Below are 17,595 nucleotides of genomic sequence, written 5' to 3' on the forward strand. Positions count from 1 at the left end.
TTTTCTCCTTATCTTTCCTCGTGTTGTGCATACTCCTCTGACCTGTCTTCCCCATGTGATGTTTTTGTGTCATGTATGTATGGTCGGGGGGTAAGATGGCGCCGCTATTGCGTGCACTAGATCGGCAGCCTTAACATGAAATTTCCCACTCGTGGGACTAATAAAGGTATCTTATCTTATTTGCTCAGGAGCACAGTTGAAATATGTTCTTCCCAAAGCGCTTCTTTATCTGGTCACAGTGCAGCAGGTGAGTTTTTCAACCACGCCTTAACTCTTAAATCACCTGTGAGACTTGGCGATGCATTCAAGTACACCCCTGAAAGGTCAGAGGTTTTGGAGTAACACGTTGGTGTACAGATGTGATGCACCTCAGTGGGAAACGTTCTCCCGTAACAACTTCACTCAAGCGTGTTAACAACTGAATTTGAGAAAGAGCTGATATTTTTTAAAAAGACAATCAAATTTCAACACTTGACGAGTTGCTTTAGGATGAAACATCCACACTTTGGTTTTACGCTTTAGATTTTAAACAGCATCTAAACTTTTTTTTAGATGCTGTAAACAGAGTCAACTGAAGTGAATAATGTGGAAAAACCTTAAAAAGAAGCCACAGATGAAGGAGACTGCCCTCACATGACTGATTCAGACTCGTTAAAGGTGATGTCAACAGCCACATTCTCTTTAGAAATTAATCTTAAAAAGTAATTTTACCCTGTTGACTCAATCACATCCATTATACTTCTGATGTTTTTGGCCGGCATGGTGGACAATCGCCTGAAAGAAAAGTGGGATCTACAGCTGAAAGCAGCTCAGCAGCTCTGAATATATGCCACAAAAACAAACAGAAAAGTTTGAACTGTGTGCAGCGGAGCTGTCGTGTCACGTCAAGTCACATTAATTTGTACAGCACGTTTAGCACGCGGTGTTGACCCAAAGTGCCCACGCAGAGGGATTAACCATTATAAATTCGTCTCCATGAACATGTTCAAAGCTATGCTGGTGTGGAAAACTGGATATTAAAGGATCGAGCGGGCTCCAGCTCGTCTCTGATCCAGCGTGGCGAGTTTCAACACGTCCCTGCAGCTCACATGCTGCGTGAAGCACTGCACAACTATTCTCACACAGCACGAGAAGTGAAAGTACTTCGAGTGCCCAGAGCTTCTGCTTTCACGGGGAAAGAGGAAGACGAGCAGCTTCCTGCTCCATCTTCATCTCCTGATGTTGACGTTTGGCCCGAGTGAGGCAGAGAGGCGCTCCTCCTCTGAGATAATCGGTGAGGAATGAAAGCGTTTCCTTTTGTTTCCTGTGAGGCAGGTTTCATTCATCCAGTAAAAAAGTATAGCCTGAAGCTTCTGATTCTTCATCTTCAGCCGCTGACACCAGATTATCTCAAGATCCCCTCAGTCATTTTAAACTTTGGCATTTTACACCCTATTTGAGTCGGTTTATGCCGACATGTGTTACATTTTAAAAGTTTAACTGCGTCGTTTTAAGGAAGGATTTCCTGAGCTTCAACAGAGCGAGATGAAAAGACGGCTGAAGAGTCAATTACAGCAAATTGCTGTTATTAACTGTGACAAATTCCCAGTAAAATCACAGATATTCCCGGTGCAGTGATGCCAGATTTAATAGTAAAAAGTTAACACTTAAAAGCATTTCTTGATCTGGACAAGTTGCTTGAATGCCTTTACGGTAAAGATTTCACGGGGGTGGAATAACAATAGGTCTCTAAGGACAGCAGTGTGGAAAAACACTGGTATATTTCCACTGATTCCACTAATTTCTCTTAAACAATTTTAGGCTGTTCTTCCTTTGTTTTTCAACTGAACTGCTCAACAAATGAGAAAAATTACTTTTTTTCCTTCAAAGTCTCAGCATGAAAACACACGACAGGAAGTCTTCTTTTTTTTCCGGAACTGCTGTAAAACAGTTTGGGGTTGGGGTCGTCCCAGATCGTGACTTTATATCTCACAGGGTTCATCCAGGTTAAAATATGACTGTCGGCTGCACAATATCGTCTGCAGCGGTGGAAGAGTTTACCGATTAGTTGATGGGAAGAACGTGAACTGATCAATCGTGAAGTCTGTGTTTTTGAGGTCTGGACTGTTATGGTAAATGGTAAATGGCCTGCATTTGTATAGCGCTTTTCTAGTCCATAGGACCCCAAAGCGCTTTACACTACATTCAGTCATTCACCCATTCACACACACATTCACACACTGGCGATGTAGCTGTGGCTACATTGTAGCCACAGCTGCCCTGCCCTGACAGAGGCGAGGCTGCCGGACACTGGCGCCACCGGGCCCTCTGACCACCACCAGTAGGCAAACATGGGGTTAGTTTCTTGCCCAAGGATATTTGGCATGCAGCCAGGAGGCAGCCCTGGATCGAACCACCGACCTTCTGATTAGTGGCTGACCTGCTCTGCCACCTGAGCTACAGCCACCCCAGCTACAGACGTCGGGTGACGTCAGCTTTCGCTGAGCGGACGTGTCAGTCAATGCTCAAAGTAAATGAACAAACAGATGGGTGGAAACATAATTAAGTTGCTGACATGTGACTAATAAATGGAGTTACCAGCAGATGTTCAGTTTTTCTTCATTTTCACAGCGCTCGCCGGGCGAAAAGGCCTCGCATCACACAACCATTCGCTATAGGTTTAAAGTGGACCTTCGCTACTGAGTCACCGCTTCACGTCTTCATATTTTGCTTTCAAGGAGCAAAATCCAGTTTTTCTCTGGACATTTGCTGCTTTTTCACTCATTTTCAGTCCAGTTCTTATACCTGACCATTTTTAACCATTTAGCATTAACAAATGAATCACTCAAACATAAAAATTCGCCAAACTCAAGAGATGAATCGGTGTTGAATCTACACATAACAGAAAACTTAAAAAAGACCAATTTCCATCTGCAGTTCAGTCCAGCTTCGAACACCTTTGATTCAAACTTGAGATCGTTTCCATGTGGAAGTAACCTGGAAAATGTTTTCCTGCTTTCTCTCTCTGTGAGATCACCATAACTTCCTGTCTGAGTCAGCTTCTTCTCTCCAACTTCTCCATGTCCTTCGTCATATTTCCTTTCAGGCTTGGGAAGATGTTCAAAACATCTGATTTCAAACAGCTGATTTATTTATGCAACATCGAGGTCTACGCTGAGACGGAAAAAGAAGACGCTGAAGTGAGGTTTAACCCTTTCGTGCAGTTTAGCACTCCTATCAGAGCTTTTTGATTGTCGATGGATCACTGTGGCCTTCACGACGTCTGATAATGAGCGATAAAGAGCAATAAAAAACAAGCTCCTCGTGATAAACAACACGGGGAGATTCATTTAGCACATGAAGCTTTAATTTGAAATCCTGCAGCAGTAAGCAATACTGCACTTCCTCCTGCTTCCAGGACCACTGTCAATCAATAACCTCGGGTAATGAGAAATCAATCAGTGTGAAACTGATATCAGATGTTCCTAAAGGTGCAAGGGTCTGAAGAGAGATGATAACCAGCACAAGATATTCCAGCACTCATCTGGCCGCCCCTGGACCCTCCAGGAACACCTGAAAACAGGACTCCAGCTGGACTGGGCTGGAATGTATGTGCCTACAGCCTGATCGCCCCCTGTGTGACCACCAATAACTGACACCCTCACTGCCACGCCGGAGGAGGAGACGGGGTCAGGGTGCACAAATTAAGGTAGTTCTATCCCCCCTCCATGATGATGCTGGGGTCAGAAACACGCCTATTGTGTGATTTATATAATGGTGCTGCACCTCACAGCAGGAACGTTCTAGATTTGAACCTTTGTGTTCATGTCTCTCACCTCCAGCGCGTATTTGCACCACCTGACTGGTGCTGGTCCAGTTCTGTTTTGGTTTGACAGTGTTTCTAGCAGAAGCTGTGCTCATTTTTTGTGCAAAGAAAATCACTTTCGTAGCTGAAAAACGAAGTCAACGTAGATGACGTCCAACATACGTCAAACACCGCCTGATGTTGTCACCACCATGTTTATGACATCATCATTTTTAGCCCGAAGCTCCGTGTGCTGGGTCAACCATGACAAGCATAAACTTCGCGTCACACCAAGATTTGTCTCCCAGATCAAACAGACACGATGCTGCAGGCTGATTGGATGAGGATGCTCTCCGACATCACTCTTCATCTCTTGAAACTTTGTGAAACTGGGGCAGCCGTTGCCTCAATGGATCGATCGGCTCAGGCTCTGAACCAGAGCGCCGTTTGATTAGCGTTTAAATAAAGGTTTTCAACTCACACTCATGCTGCTCGTAGGGAGGGTAGTTCAGCCGCACAGAGATGAGGATGAAGAAGATGAAGAGGGGCCAGACGATTTCCGCCAGGAGCTGGAGCTGAAACACACACAGACACACACTTTGACACGTAATCCAGCTAGAAACGGGAAACCATTAGAGAAACACAAAAAGAGTGCGTGCATGCGGTCTAAAAGCCTCCTGATTGGCTCCTTTTAAGCTTCACGTGTTTATTATCAGAAGTTATTCATAATTAATGAAAAGTCACTGATCGATCAGCAGCAGAGCACGGAGCCCAAACCAGGTTACTGATCAGGGTCGAGTGAAAATCCCCCCCAAAAAACAAAAAAACCCACATAACTCCAGAGAGGTGACCTTAAACCCCCATCACACTGACCGCTTTGTTTCTGTGGTCAAACATAAAACAAGTCAAACAGGTGGTCTATCCAGGTAACACAAACTGAACCAGTTAAAGTCAGCTTCATCTCAGTTTGCAAACATAAAAATGTAGAAAATAAAAGTATTTTTTGTATTTCCAGCTCCTCACATGATGCTTTGCGTAAAAGCATCATTAAAAAAATGTTTCTCTCTGTTATCAGACATGTTATCAAACAATCAAGCGATTGATTTATCCAGAAACTGATCAGCTAAATAACATTTAATCTAAATTGCTATACAAGTAGTTCTTTCTCCAAGGACAGGCACACACTGATAACATATACAAACAACATGGCATTTATTCCACGCTTTTAGACTTTTCTTCTGTAACCATCTGTAAAAATCCCACAAACACTTTTTCCTTCAGCTAAAGATATCGGCTGTTTCAGGAACCACATGACTGATTAATAAATCCAACATGTCAGAGCAGAAGGTGCAGTTTCTTTAAGGACAGGAAGGTAAAGGCTCATAAAAGCAGCCTAATCGACTGTTTTGTCTAGCAATATATTTCGTTCAGTCCAACATTTAAGATTTTAAGGGTCTAAAGGTTATTTATGGACCAAGTGATTGACTGAATAATGCAGAAACTGAAAAACAAAAACCTTTAAAAAGACTTTTTATGGACCAAATGACACCCTGATGAATGAAAAGTGATGTAAAGGTTGACAGGCTAAGCCCTGATGTGTGTGCGTGTGTGTGTGACTGACCGTCTGTCGTCGTCTGTAGGTGAAGTTCTTCCACAGCAGCAGACCCAGCTGTGTAGTGACAGACATTCCTGCCGCCGTCGCTGCTCCGCCTGAATAATCGTCAGCAGCTGCTCGCTCTGCATTAAAGCACAAAACAACACTGAGCTCAAAGGTGCAGGGGTCAAAGGTCACATCAGATACTGAAGCTGCTGATCTCAGTCCAAGTTATCAGCTGAAACACAGTCAGCAACTGTCCCAGTGTTTCCCATCAGAGTCATCCTCACAGGGTTCCCTCTTCATTCTTAGCGAGAGCATTTGGAAATAAAACAGGAAATATTTCACAAAGTTAAACACAAATTAAAATCTCATCAAACATTTTTAAATTATCTGAGGATTTTAATCAGAGACCTGACATGTGTATTTTTTTAAGGTGATCGAATCCTGACCCAGGAACCTTTGGAGCAAACTGCACATCTGCCGTCACATCTTTACAAACACATCAAACTGAAATCAGAACTGTGGGCGTCTCCTGGATGATCTCAGGAGAACATCGCAACCCGTTTCAGATCCAGGTATCCTTCTGGAGTCAGGATTTCATCTCCTTAGAATTATTTATAGCGTAGGTGAATCTAAGAAAATCTCCTTTTTTACCCTCTCAGCTCTCTTGTTTTCCTCCCGGGTTTACTCCACCCTCTCATCCAGATTCGGTCACTTCTGGCTATGAATCCAACGTTCAGGATTTAAAAATACACACCTGAGGGTCTCTCACACCACAAACTCCAAACTAAGGTTCACGTTTTGGTTTCATGCACTCTGGTTTGCTTTAGCTTGAGTTTGTAATCATGCAACAGCACAAAAACAACTTCACCTCGCATACCTCCACCCTGCCATCATCACCTGCATGGGCTGGGTCTCGTTTTGAACCGTGATGACTACTGCCTTCTATTATGACTTTATTAAACAGAGAGCACATCCATCTTGTTGCCTGCCTGTAGGCGTTACTTTATCCCACTTTGTATAACATCAAACCATCATTCAGTAAAAACTTGATCCCTTCCTCGTATTTTGACTTTTTTTCAGGTCTGGATCTGCAAACAGCCTCCCACACACTAATTAGCAGAAAAGGTAGAGAACTCAAGGAAGGTCTAATACCGAGAAGCTGCAAATAAATATGTTTCTGCATCTTCAAACACATGCCAAGTGATTTTGTTTCTCTTTGCGAGTTTTTTGCTGTAACTGCAATTGGTCTGAAAGTCTGAACCAAGCAAAACACTCCTGCACGCTAATAACAATCTGAGCACCTGTGATTTAAATCCAGCGTGTAAGCACTCAAACGCCTCAAAGTGCACGTGAAAATCTACACCATAAAGCTTGAAACAAAAGCTTTATCTCTTCCTTTACTGCGGCATGAATACGCACTTAGATACGATATGCGGTGTTTAAGGTCAGACATTTCAATAAATAAGAGATGTCAACTAAAGCTCCAGTCAGCAATATTCACCCATGTGACGTCAGCCCCTGTTTCTGAGAACTTCTCGTGGGCCACTGGTGGTTTTCTTTACAAAAAAGCAGAACACGCACAATGTAGGGCAACACGCAGATGCAATGCTCTCTAGTTCTGTATTTTATTTTGTATTGATTTTAATCATTCAGCTCCCACATACTGGTGTGGACACCGAGAGCTGCAGAGCCTAAGGATGTCCACGCCGAGCCCCACCCTCACCGTCTGATAACAAACTTCATGTCACCCTGCAGACTCTCGGATGCAGAAACAGTAAAACTTGATAAGAAAATAAGAAAGCGAGCTGGTTTTACACGTGCGCTACAATAACCTGAGAGTGAGTCACAGGTGTCGCTCTTTAACCTGCAGGTCTCGGGTTTAAAGTCTGGGTGGTGTGAGAGGTCATCATGCGTCCTGTCGCCGGGTTTAGGCAGGTCAGGTGTTACTTGTGGTGTTAATGAGATTCAGGACATGGTAACAGAACAGGACCCTAAGAAGGGGACCAGGAATTAGGGACTAGGTGACTCTCACAGTCTGTTTTAATGGGTAATAACCCTTACAGTCAAAAACGCCCAGAATCCATCCCTGTGTATAGCAGAAACCCCGACAATGACTTTTCTTCATCTTTAAATTTTTTTATTTGAATTATATTTCGAGGAAGATCCTTTTGAAGGAATTTTAGTTATTATTCACCTCTGGCTCTAGTGTGTCTTTATCCTGTCTTCCTCCCCTCACCGCCAACCGGTCGCAGCAGATGGATGCCCCTACCCAAGCCTGAAAAGGGAGTTTTTCGTTGCGTCTTGTCTCATCACAAAGCAGGCACTAAAGATGGAGTCTAAAACGAATCGATGTACGCTCTCTGGACATCTACCTGCTGCATCACCGCAGGGATCAGCTGGACGTCAACTGGGAGCTGCAGCTTTCAGGCATGATTAATCTGATCTGAGCAAACACATGTGAAGAGCTGCAGTGCATGCTTAAGAAGTGATGAGTGCTGAGCGTTTAAGCTGGAACTGATCTTCTCCTATCACCGCTGGCATTTATATTCATGCCTGTCACCTGTATGTTAGGATCACGTCTTTAATCTAAACTGCTGAGCTCGATTTCTTCTCTTTCTTTTGTGCCGTGCAAATTATCAGCTGTGTTGTTTAAGTTTCTTCCGTCCTTTGCCATCGGGGCAGCTCCTCAGGCACGTCTCTGAAATAAGACTTAGTGTAGGAGGACAAATGTCAACAGAAAGAGCTCTTTTTAGGTTTTATTGGATTATTTATGAAGAGCTGAGTTTTATTGATGATAGTTTTGTAGTTTGCTGTTGCCTTTGTCCACCCGCCTTTAGATTAAGCCTTTGGCTACACTAGCGCATTTTGTTCAGGAGTTTTGTTCCCCTGTTAGGTTTTAGCAGTACAGCTGCACAAGGCGTTGTACTGATTTGCTTTCTAGTATTTGTGCATCAGGCGGCTGAAGCCATTGGCTTGGGAGTACCGCCGCAGTTTGTGTTTAAGACAGTTTGTCTTCCTCACAGCTGACGGTATGGAGGTACATAAATACCCACCGCTAGTATGTACGGAAGACTAGGTTAAGTTAGTTAGGTTTAATAGGCAGTTAGTGGGGGATATTGCTCCTGTCAATTGTGTATGGCCAGGGTTTATGAAGTGAACGTCATCAAGTTGAGGTGTTGGAATGAGGCTGTGTGGCATAGGTGCAGTTCAGCGTTTGGATTTCGTAATGTTTTGAAGAAAAATGGAGACACACCAATTAACACAATGTGGTGATGTGGATGGAAAGAAAAGACAGCCAAAACCGACTGCTAAGGCTTTGGAGAATCAGATTGAAAGACTGCAAACAGAACGTCACACTAAGATTAATAAAATTAAAAAGGTCATAAAAATTATTAAAGAGTTAAAGCAATATGAGGATAATGTTTCAACTGTTCAGGCTCAGTTAGAGAATTTGTCTGTGTTGCTTAAAGAGGCGACTCATCTGCATGAAACCTTGCTTCCTTTGCTTCCTCAAGCAGAGCAAGAAAAACAAACTGCTTGGTTCATAAGTGTGCGAGCACATAATACTGAGTTTATGGAGGAGATAAAGAAATGGCTTCATGATGCAAAGGGAAACCCTCAGAGCAAAAATCAGGTGTCTGAGCTTGATTTGCCAGATTTAAATCCACCTGGTGTTGATTCCTCTGATCCATTACCTGCTGGAAATGGTTCTGGTGTTTCTAGGCAGACCGGGAATGTTGGTAAAGGTGCTGCGATAGATGATGTTAATCCAAGTGATAGCATCTCTAATGTTGGAAACAAAAGTAGGAAAAGCAGATCATCACTCAGTGGCTCAATGGTTTCATCTGCCTTGTCAGCACGCATAAAGGCAGAGGCTGACATGGCTGCCCTTCTTGTTCGACAGAGGTTGTTGAAAGAAAAGCATGCTTTGGAAGAACAAGAAATACAGCTTAAGAAAAGAAAGGAGCTGCTTGACTTGGAAACTGAAATAGCAGCCTCAGCAGCAAAGGTGAATGTTTTAAAAACTTCTGAAATGTCCCGAGTCTCAAGTGCTGCTAATGTTAAATCCGATGGAATGAATTCGTATTTAGAACGAGAGCAGGGGCGTTTAGCCGTTTTAAATCCTAATGCTCCGACGTTCAAACCTGTGTTACCAGAACAACCATATCAGGGTGTGGATGCTAGTGATCATCAAGCACAGGTATTGGATGTAAGGCCCAAGTTTAAAAATACTTTTCAACCCAAGGTCGTTTCGTTGGAAAGGGCAGAGACTAAGTTGCATCAAGTATTTCCAGGTGCAGTTTCAACTACTCAGATGATTTCACAGTCCCACGCACAATCAAAACCTCTCACACATACAGGGCAAGGTGGTGAGGGTCATGATCATTTAGTCACAGTTTTGAAGAAACAAAATGAAATTACAACTTTATTAGCTGAGCAGCAGTCTCTGTTTTTGTTACCAAGACGTGACATTCAGTTATTTGATGGCGATCCTTTGCAATATCAAACATTTATGAGAGCTTTTGAGCACATGGTGGAGAGTCAAGCTCACAGTGCTAAGGATTGTTTATATTTTCTCGAGCAATACACTAGAGGCCATCCAAGAGAAATGGTCAGAAGCTGTCATTATATGCCTGCTGAGTATGGATATGCTAAAGCTAAATCTTTGCTCCAAGAGAACTTTGGCAATTCGCTGAAAATTGCTGCTGCCTACGTCGAAAGGGTCAGTAAATGGCCGTCTATAAAATCTGATGATGTGAAGGCTTTGCAGGAATATGGGTTTTTGTTAAGGCAGTGTTGCAATGCAATGGGGGACGTTGAGTCCTTGCATGAGTTGGATGTCTCTGCTAATATGCAAGCAGTTATAAAAAAGTTGCCTTACAAGCTCAGGGATAAGTGGAGGAATGTTGTCTGCGATCTACAGGAGAGATTTCGACGTAAAGTGTCTTTTTGCGATGTCGTTGAGTTTGTTGAAAGGCAAGTTAAGATTGCAAGTGATCCATTGTTTGGAGATATACAGGATCCTCCGACAGCCACCAGAAAAGATGCGAGGAATAGTAAGCCTCAGTTGTACCCCAAGGCTAAGCGGAGTAGTTTTGCTACTACAGTGGCCAAGGTGGAAGGGAAGATTGAGCCAGCACTGAGGCGAGAAAATGGTTCAGTTGTGACGAAGGCTTGCTTGTTTTGTGGAGCAGGGCATATGTTGGATTTGTGTCCTTCATTTGAAAGAAAGTTACACTGTGAAAGATTATCTTTTTTGAAAGAGAATGGTGTGTGTTATGGTTGTCTGCGCATTGGGCACAGAAGCAGAGACTGTAGGAAACGTCTCTTGTGTAAAGTTTGTAGCCAGAAACACCCCACACTCTTACATATTCACTCCAAGCGGAGGGAAAGTGTCGCAGTGCAAACTATAGGAGGGAGAGAACCATCAGATGAAGGTCCTTCTTGTGCTGTGCAAAGCAGTGGTGTTACTGGGGCCGGTGAGCAAAATAGTGCTCTGTCCGTAATACCAGTTAGAGTGAAGTCTAAGAAAGGTACTCAGTCATTGGTAACCTATGCTTTTCTGGATCCTGGGAGTTCAGCTTCATTTTGTACGGAAGCACTCATGAATAGGCTAAATCTTTCAGGAAGGAAAACTGGCATTCTTTTGCGGACAATGGGTCAGGAGAAAATGGTCAGTAGCTATGTGGTTTCAGATTTGGAAGTAGCTGGTTTGGGTTTAGATAATTACTGTGATTTGCCTGACTTATTTACTCAAAAAAGCATGCCTGTTCATCAACGTAATATTCCCCGACAGGAAGATCTCGAAAGATGGCCACATTTGCGCCATATTAACATACTGGAGATAAATTCCGGGGTAGACCTGTTGATCGGGACCAATGTGCCCAAGGCTTTGGAGCCATGGGATGTTATTAGAAGTCAAGATGGAGGTCCCTATGCAGTAAAAACTATGCTGGGTTGGACGGTGAATGGTCCTCTCAGAGAGGATTGTAATACTGACATTTTTGATGTGAGTGTTAATAGGATTTCCGTAGCAAGATTGGATGAACTGTGGAAACGTCAAATGAAGACTGACTTTCCAGAATGTATTCAAGATGAGCAGTTGGCTTTGTCTAGAGAAGACCAGCAGTTTATGGAGTCAGTGATGGATTCTGCTAAGTTGGTTGATGGTCATTACACCATTGGTTTGCCTTTTAGATGCAATCAGGTAAACATGCCAAATAATAGGAAGGCTGTAGAACAGCGAGCTCTGAGCCTTAAACGAAAGTTTATTAGGAATGGTTCATTTCATGACGAATACACCAGTTTTATGACTGAAGTCATTTCTAAAGGGTATGCAGAGAAGGTGCCTGTTGAAGAGTTCGATCGCTGTGATGGAGGATTATGGTATATTCCACATCATGGGGTGTATCACCCACAGAAGAAGAAGTTACGAGTTGTCTTTGATTGTGGTGCTTCGTTTCAGGGAGTGTCTCTGAATGGACAACTTCTGGAAGGCCCAGTTCTCACTAGCTTGCTAGTCGGGGTCATAACCAGATTCCGAAAAGAACATGTGGTGCTCATGGCAGATATTGAATCCATGTTTTATCAGGTCAGAGTACAAAGAGATGACTTAGATCTGTTAAGGTTTCTGTGGTGGCCGGACGGAGATCATAGTCAGGATCTGGTGGAATATAGAATGAAAGTACACCTCTTCGGAGCTACTTCATCCCCAAGTTGTGCGAATTTTGCCTTGAGGAAATGTGCAGAGGACAACAGAGATCATTTTAGACTAGAGGTTGTCAACAATGTTTTACATAGCTTCTATGTGGATGATTGCCTTATCTCTGTTGGTTCTGAAGAGGAGGCAGTGAGGCTCTATCAGGAACTTGTTGCTCTTTGTGCTAAAGGAGGCTTTAAGCTCACAAAGTGGGTTAGCAACAGAAGAGCAGTGCTTGCTGCTATACCTCAACAGGAGCGATCCAAGGAGATGAAGGATCTGGATTTGGATAGTGATGTGTTACCGGTAGAGAGAGTACTGGGTGTACAGTGGTGTATCCAATCGGATACATTCAAGTTTAAGATCACACTGAAAAACAAACCTCCAACAAGGAGAGGGATATTGTCCCTTGTGAGCTCAATCTACGATCCATTAGGGTTTTTGGCACCTGTGGTGCTGCCTGCTAAGTTGATCCTTCAGAAACTATGCAGAAGTCATTGGGGTTGGGATGATGTGTTGCCAGTTACTGTTGAACAAGAATGGACAGTTTGGCTAAATGATCTTTGCCTTCTTGCAGATTTTAAGGTCGACCGGTGCCTTAAACCTTCTGATTTTGGAGACGTTGCTTCTGCTCAGTTACATCACTTTGCAGATGCAAGCGAGGAGGGTTATGGCACAGTCACTTATCTGCTGTTGCGCAGTACCCAGAATCAAGTGCATTGTGCGTTTATAATGGGTAAAGCAAGAGTGGCTCCATTAAAACAAACTTCCATTCCTCGCATGGAATTGACAGCTGCCTTAGTTGCGAGTAGAATGGATAAGATGTGGAAAAAAGAGCTGCAAATGCATTTGCAGGAGTCGGTATTCTGGACTGATAGTACCTCGGTGTTAAGGTATATCAGCAATGAAACCTCAAGGTTTAAAGTGTTTGTAGCAAACCGGGTGACCGAGATACTTAAAGTGTCCAAACCTTCCCAGTGGAAATATGTTAATACATCATGTAATCCTGCTGATCTAGCCTCCAGGGGGGTTAAGGTGCAAACCTTTTTGAGGGATGATTCTTGGTTGTCAGGGCCAAACTTCCTTGTTGAACCAGAAATTAATTGGCCAGTGAATCTTGATTTTGGAAAGAGCTCCATAAATGATCCAGAGATTAAAACGACTGTTTTAGTCAATGCTGTTGGTACAAACGAATGCAAAGATGGGGTGATGAAGTTCATTACTTATTTTTCTTCGTGGACTCGTCTAAAAAGGATGGTTGCATGGGTTCTTAGATTCAAAGATTTGTTGCAGGAACTTAGTAAAAAGAGGAAACAGCTGGAAGAAAGCTTTGCATCAAGCGTGACTCAAGAAAATCTTGAGGAAAGGCTTAAAAGAGAGTTGCAAACTGTCAAGGACCATGCTGCTAAAGGATTTCTTTCGGTAGAAGAGCTTAACAAGGCAGAGAATGCAGTTCTTTGCTTTTGTCAAAGAAGGAGATATTCAGATGAAATCAGTAGGTTGCAGAGGGGTGACAGGGTGAAGAAGAGTAGTGAGCTCTATAGGCTTAATCCTAAATTTGAGAATGGTGTGTTGAGAGTTGGAGGTAGGCTTAGTAGGGCAGCTATGCCTGAAGATGCAAGGCATCCAACAATTATAGCCAGGGATCTGCATATTACTAACCTAATACTTCAACATGTACATCAGAAAATAGGGCATGGTGGACGTAACCACATGCTGTCCGAATTGCGGCAAAGGTATTGGGTTCCAGGTGCAAGCATTGCCATAAGGAGGATTTTGGCTAAATGCATAGTGTGTCGCAGACTTCATGCAGCATCAGGATATCAGATGATGGCAGACCTTCCACAAGATCGCATCTCACCCGATGAACCTCCATTTTCTCGGGTTGGAGTGGATTGTTTCGGACCTTTTCAAGTTAAGCGTGGAAGGTGTGAAGTAAAGAGATATGGAATTATCTTTACATGCCTGGCTGTGAGAGCTGTGCATTTGGAGGTATTGTCATCTTTAAGCACAGATTCTTTTATTAATGCGCTTCGTCGATTTATATCAAGGCGAGGTCAGGTATTGGAGATACGATCGGATAATGGTACCAACTTTGTGGGTGGTGAACGCGAGTTGAGAGAGGCAGTGGAAGGATGGAATCAGGCACAGATTCAGGAGATGCTGCTGCAAAAGGGCATTAAATGGATTTTTAATCCTCCTGCTGGTTCCCATCATGGCGGTGTTTGGGAACGTCTCATAAGGTCTGTTAGGAAGGTGTTAAATTCCATTTTGAAAGTGCAGAATTTGGACGAAGAAGGCCTTTGTACAGTTCTTTGCGAGGCAGAGGCTATTGTGAACAGTAGACCAATAACTAAAGCCTCTACTGATCCTAATGATTTGGAGGCCTTGACTCCTAACCATCTGTTGTTGCTTAAGACCAAGCCATTGATACCACCAGGAGTGTTTCAGAAGGGGGACGTGTATGGACGACGTCGATGGAGGCAAGTACAGTACATGTCTGACCTGTTCTGGAAGCGCTGGGTCAAGGAGTACCTGCCCCAGCTTCAAGAGCGTCAGAAGTGGCAGAGAATCGGACGGAACTTCATTCCTGGGGATGTGGTTATCGTTGTCGATGATTCTGCGCCTCGTAACTCTTGGGTGACTGGAAGGATTGTGGAAGCGATTTCTGACAGTAAAGGACTTGTACGTCGGATTCGTGTTAAGACAAAGACTGGTTGTTTGGACAGGCCGATCACTAAAGTGTGTCTTCTACAGGAAGCAGAAGAGTCATGAAAATTGACATTTTTTAAATATCTATTTGCATTAAGGTATATTTATTTATTTGGAATTGAAATTGTATTTTTGAATGTTTGATAAAAGATTGATTATGTTTATTAGTGTCTCCTACGTGGTAAGTATGCTGTAATTATTGCTCTAAAATAATTAGGGGCCGGTATGTAGGAGCCATATGAGTTGTTTCCGTCTGACTAAATGGGTTGGTTTAAGTGGACTCACTGTATTGGTGCATGGGTGTGGGGCGTGTCTCATGGGTGTGGTATAAGGTGAAGGTGGTTGCACTCACTTGTACACAGCACCTGATGTGATGAGCAGAAGGTAGGGTGAGCACGAGGCAAAACTTTCTGTTGACCGCAACATACCGCAACAGAGCGCAACAGAGCACAACTTGAGCGTAACTTGAATGATTTTGTTGTATTTTAACTGGAACTTGATGGTGTTTGTATATCGGAGTACTAATTAATGCCATAAACCAGGTTGTAATTGGACATAATGGTTAGTACAGTTATCGACGAGTTGTAGTTATTTGTTTGTGCAATCTGTGCGTTTGTTTGATAGTTAATCCTATGTGCCGATGTGTATATATTGGACGGTTGCATGTGTAAATAAAGAAGCAAATGTTACAGAAGTGTTTTGTGCGTTAATTGTTGCGCGTCATCAGGTGTCCTCATGTTTAGCCTGCCGCGGCCATTGGTTGGAGTAGCCGCAACACTTAGCGTTACTTATCCTGGGCGTAGTCTTTAGTTTTGAAAGTTACAACTAATCTGCCTTAATCTTTGAGCAAAGTCGAGAATAGTCTGAGCCGCCCGTGGTTTTAAATAAAGTTTTCACTGATCTGAAAGTAGTTTAAGCAGCAGTGGAGAGTTTAATCAGCACTGGCCTGACTGATCAATGTGATTGGGCAAAAAGGAAGGAGACCACATGGACACACACACACCTTTACTCACACTGATCAATGAGCTGCAGCTCCGCCTCTAACACACACACACACACACACACACTTGTTTCTTGTGGTGTGCCCATGATTAAATCAGAAGGTCAGAAACGGCCTACGGCACAACAGCTGCTTCATCTATAGAAAACTTTATCGATAAAGCTCGATCAGGTAAATCTGCAACTCCACATTTCACCTCTAAAACGCCACACTGTCATCGTCAAAGTCTGAACAAATCAATGCAGTTACTGATTAAGGGAAATGATTCGAATCCAATCATCAGTGATAACACTCCCAGACTGAGGATTTAATGTCTGTGGGTTCTAATAGACAGCGTGACACACACACACACACACACACACACACACACACACGCACTGAGGAAATATGACAATACTGCAGCCTGACTTGGCATCATCTACAACACATAAAAACTGAGCTTCTCTTCACAGACTTTCTAAAAGCAGATTCTGCTGCTGGTTTCAGCTCATCAGATTTTACTCCCCTGGGACTGTGAAGGAGGCTGAGTAAATATGAACATTTCACACACACTCACATGTGGAGGTTCAGGAATAAACATTTCCGGGCAGATAAAACATGTCAGAAGCTTTGATCTGCAGTTCGATACCGCTTTAGGAGTTTGATTCATAAAACCTCAACTACGGCTGCTGCAGCGTCCCCAGCGGTACGATCACAAACTGCACATTCTGTTTCACAACTCGCTTTAAAACTTTATTAAAAATCCAAATAACCCCCGCTAAATGTATTAAAATGCACTTTGAAAGCAAGAGTTTGTTCTGTTTTTTAAAGAGTTTGACGTAAACCGGGTTCACACCCCGATGTCCTCCTCCTCTTTACTGTCTCACTTTTTGTTCTTTGGAGTTTATTTTGGAGCCTCTTCTATGCTTTTTATTCAGTCCGAGAACCTAAAGCGAACTTTTCCCTTTCCCCCTGAGAAAAAAAAAGCTGAAGCGTTTAAACCAAGTCCGCAGTTAAACCGGATTAAAGAGCAGAAGCAGAGGGGAGAACATGAAAGAGGGGGACAGGAGGAGAGAAGCGAAGTGATCTCACCTGTGTGGCTAGCAGTCAGTTGCTCGGTCCGGGACTCCCTGTCTTGTCCTCTGCCTTCACTCAGCAGCATCTGCTCCTCACGGAGCAGCAGCCGCCGGACAAAACTCACCGGAGTAAAGCCTCAATAGTCACAACACACTTCCGCCTAGCACCTTCAAAATAAAACCCGACCGCCATGGAGGAAATGAACTACAAGAATGTTCAAGGTTCTTTATTCGTCACATGCATAGTTATACAAGTATAACAAACAGTGAAATGAAACCTGACACGTTCCTCGACTTGTGCAAAAGGGGGGAGGAAGAACATTATATATAATATATACATTAAGTGAATGTGCAGCAGCAGCATGTAGCAAGCAGGTGAATTCTGTACATTAAGTGAATTAAATAAGAATAGACAATCTGAACATTTTACAAAATAGATAATATTTAAAATTAAAGGAATTCGAAATGTACATTGCGCCAGTGGGTTTAGAGTGTCTAGAAGAGAGTCCTGTCTCAGTCACTTATGGATGATGTGAGAGGGCGTGTGTGTGTGTGTGTGTGTGTGTGGGGGGGGGGGGGGGGTGAGAGGGCGTGTGTGTGTGTGTGTGTGTGGGGGGGGGGGGGGTGAGAGGGCGTGTGTGTGTTTGGGGGGGGGGGGGGGGGGGCTTGGGGATAGAAGCTCCTCTTGAGTCTCTCTGTCCTTGCCCGGATGCCAGGATGGGACGGGTCCTTCAGTATCTGCGC

General features: G+C 43.5%; 1 protein-coding gene across 2 annotated transcripts in view; it reads right to left on the bottom strand.

The window, feature by feature from the left end:
• The window catches only part of abca1b (ATP-binding cassette, sub-family A (ABC1), member 1B), a 47,736-nt gene extending 30,720 nt beyond the window's left edge, over positions 1-17,016 (bottom strand). For both annotated transcript variants that reach the window (XM_080305198.1, XM_026183972.2), the window contains exons 1-3: positions 16,868-17,016; positions 5,406-5,521; positions 4,266-4,359 (exon numbers count right to left, since the gene is read on the bottom strand). In XM_080305198.1, the coding sequence (XP_080161324.1) occupies positions 4,266-4,359; positions 5,406-5,521; positions 16,868-16,937 (280 nt within the window). In that variant the 5' untranslated portion in view covers positions 16,938-17,016. The remainder of the gene's footprint in view (positions 1-4,265; positions 4,360-5,405; positions 5,522-16,867) is intronic.
• Positions 17,017-17,595: the final 579 nt, after the last annotated feature.

The sequence above is a fragment of the Astatotilapia calliptera genome, chromosome 2, assembly GCF_964374335.1.
Source record: "Astatotilapia calliptera chromosome 2, fAstCal68.1, whole genome shotgun sequence".
Taxonomy (NCBI): Eukaryota; Metazoa; Chordata; class Actinopteri; order Cichliformes; family Cichlidae; genus Astatotilapia; species Astatotilapia calliptera.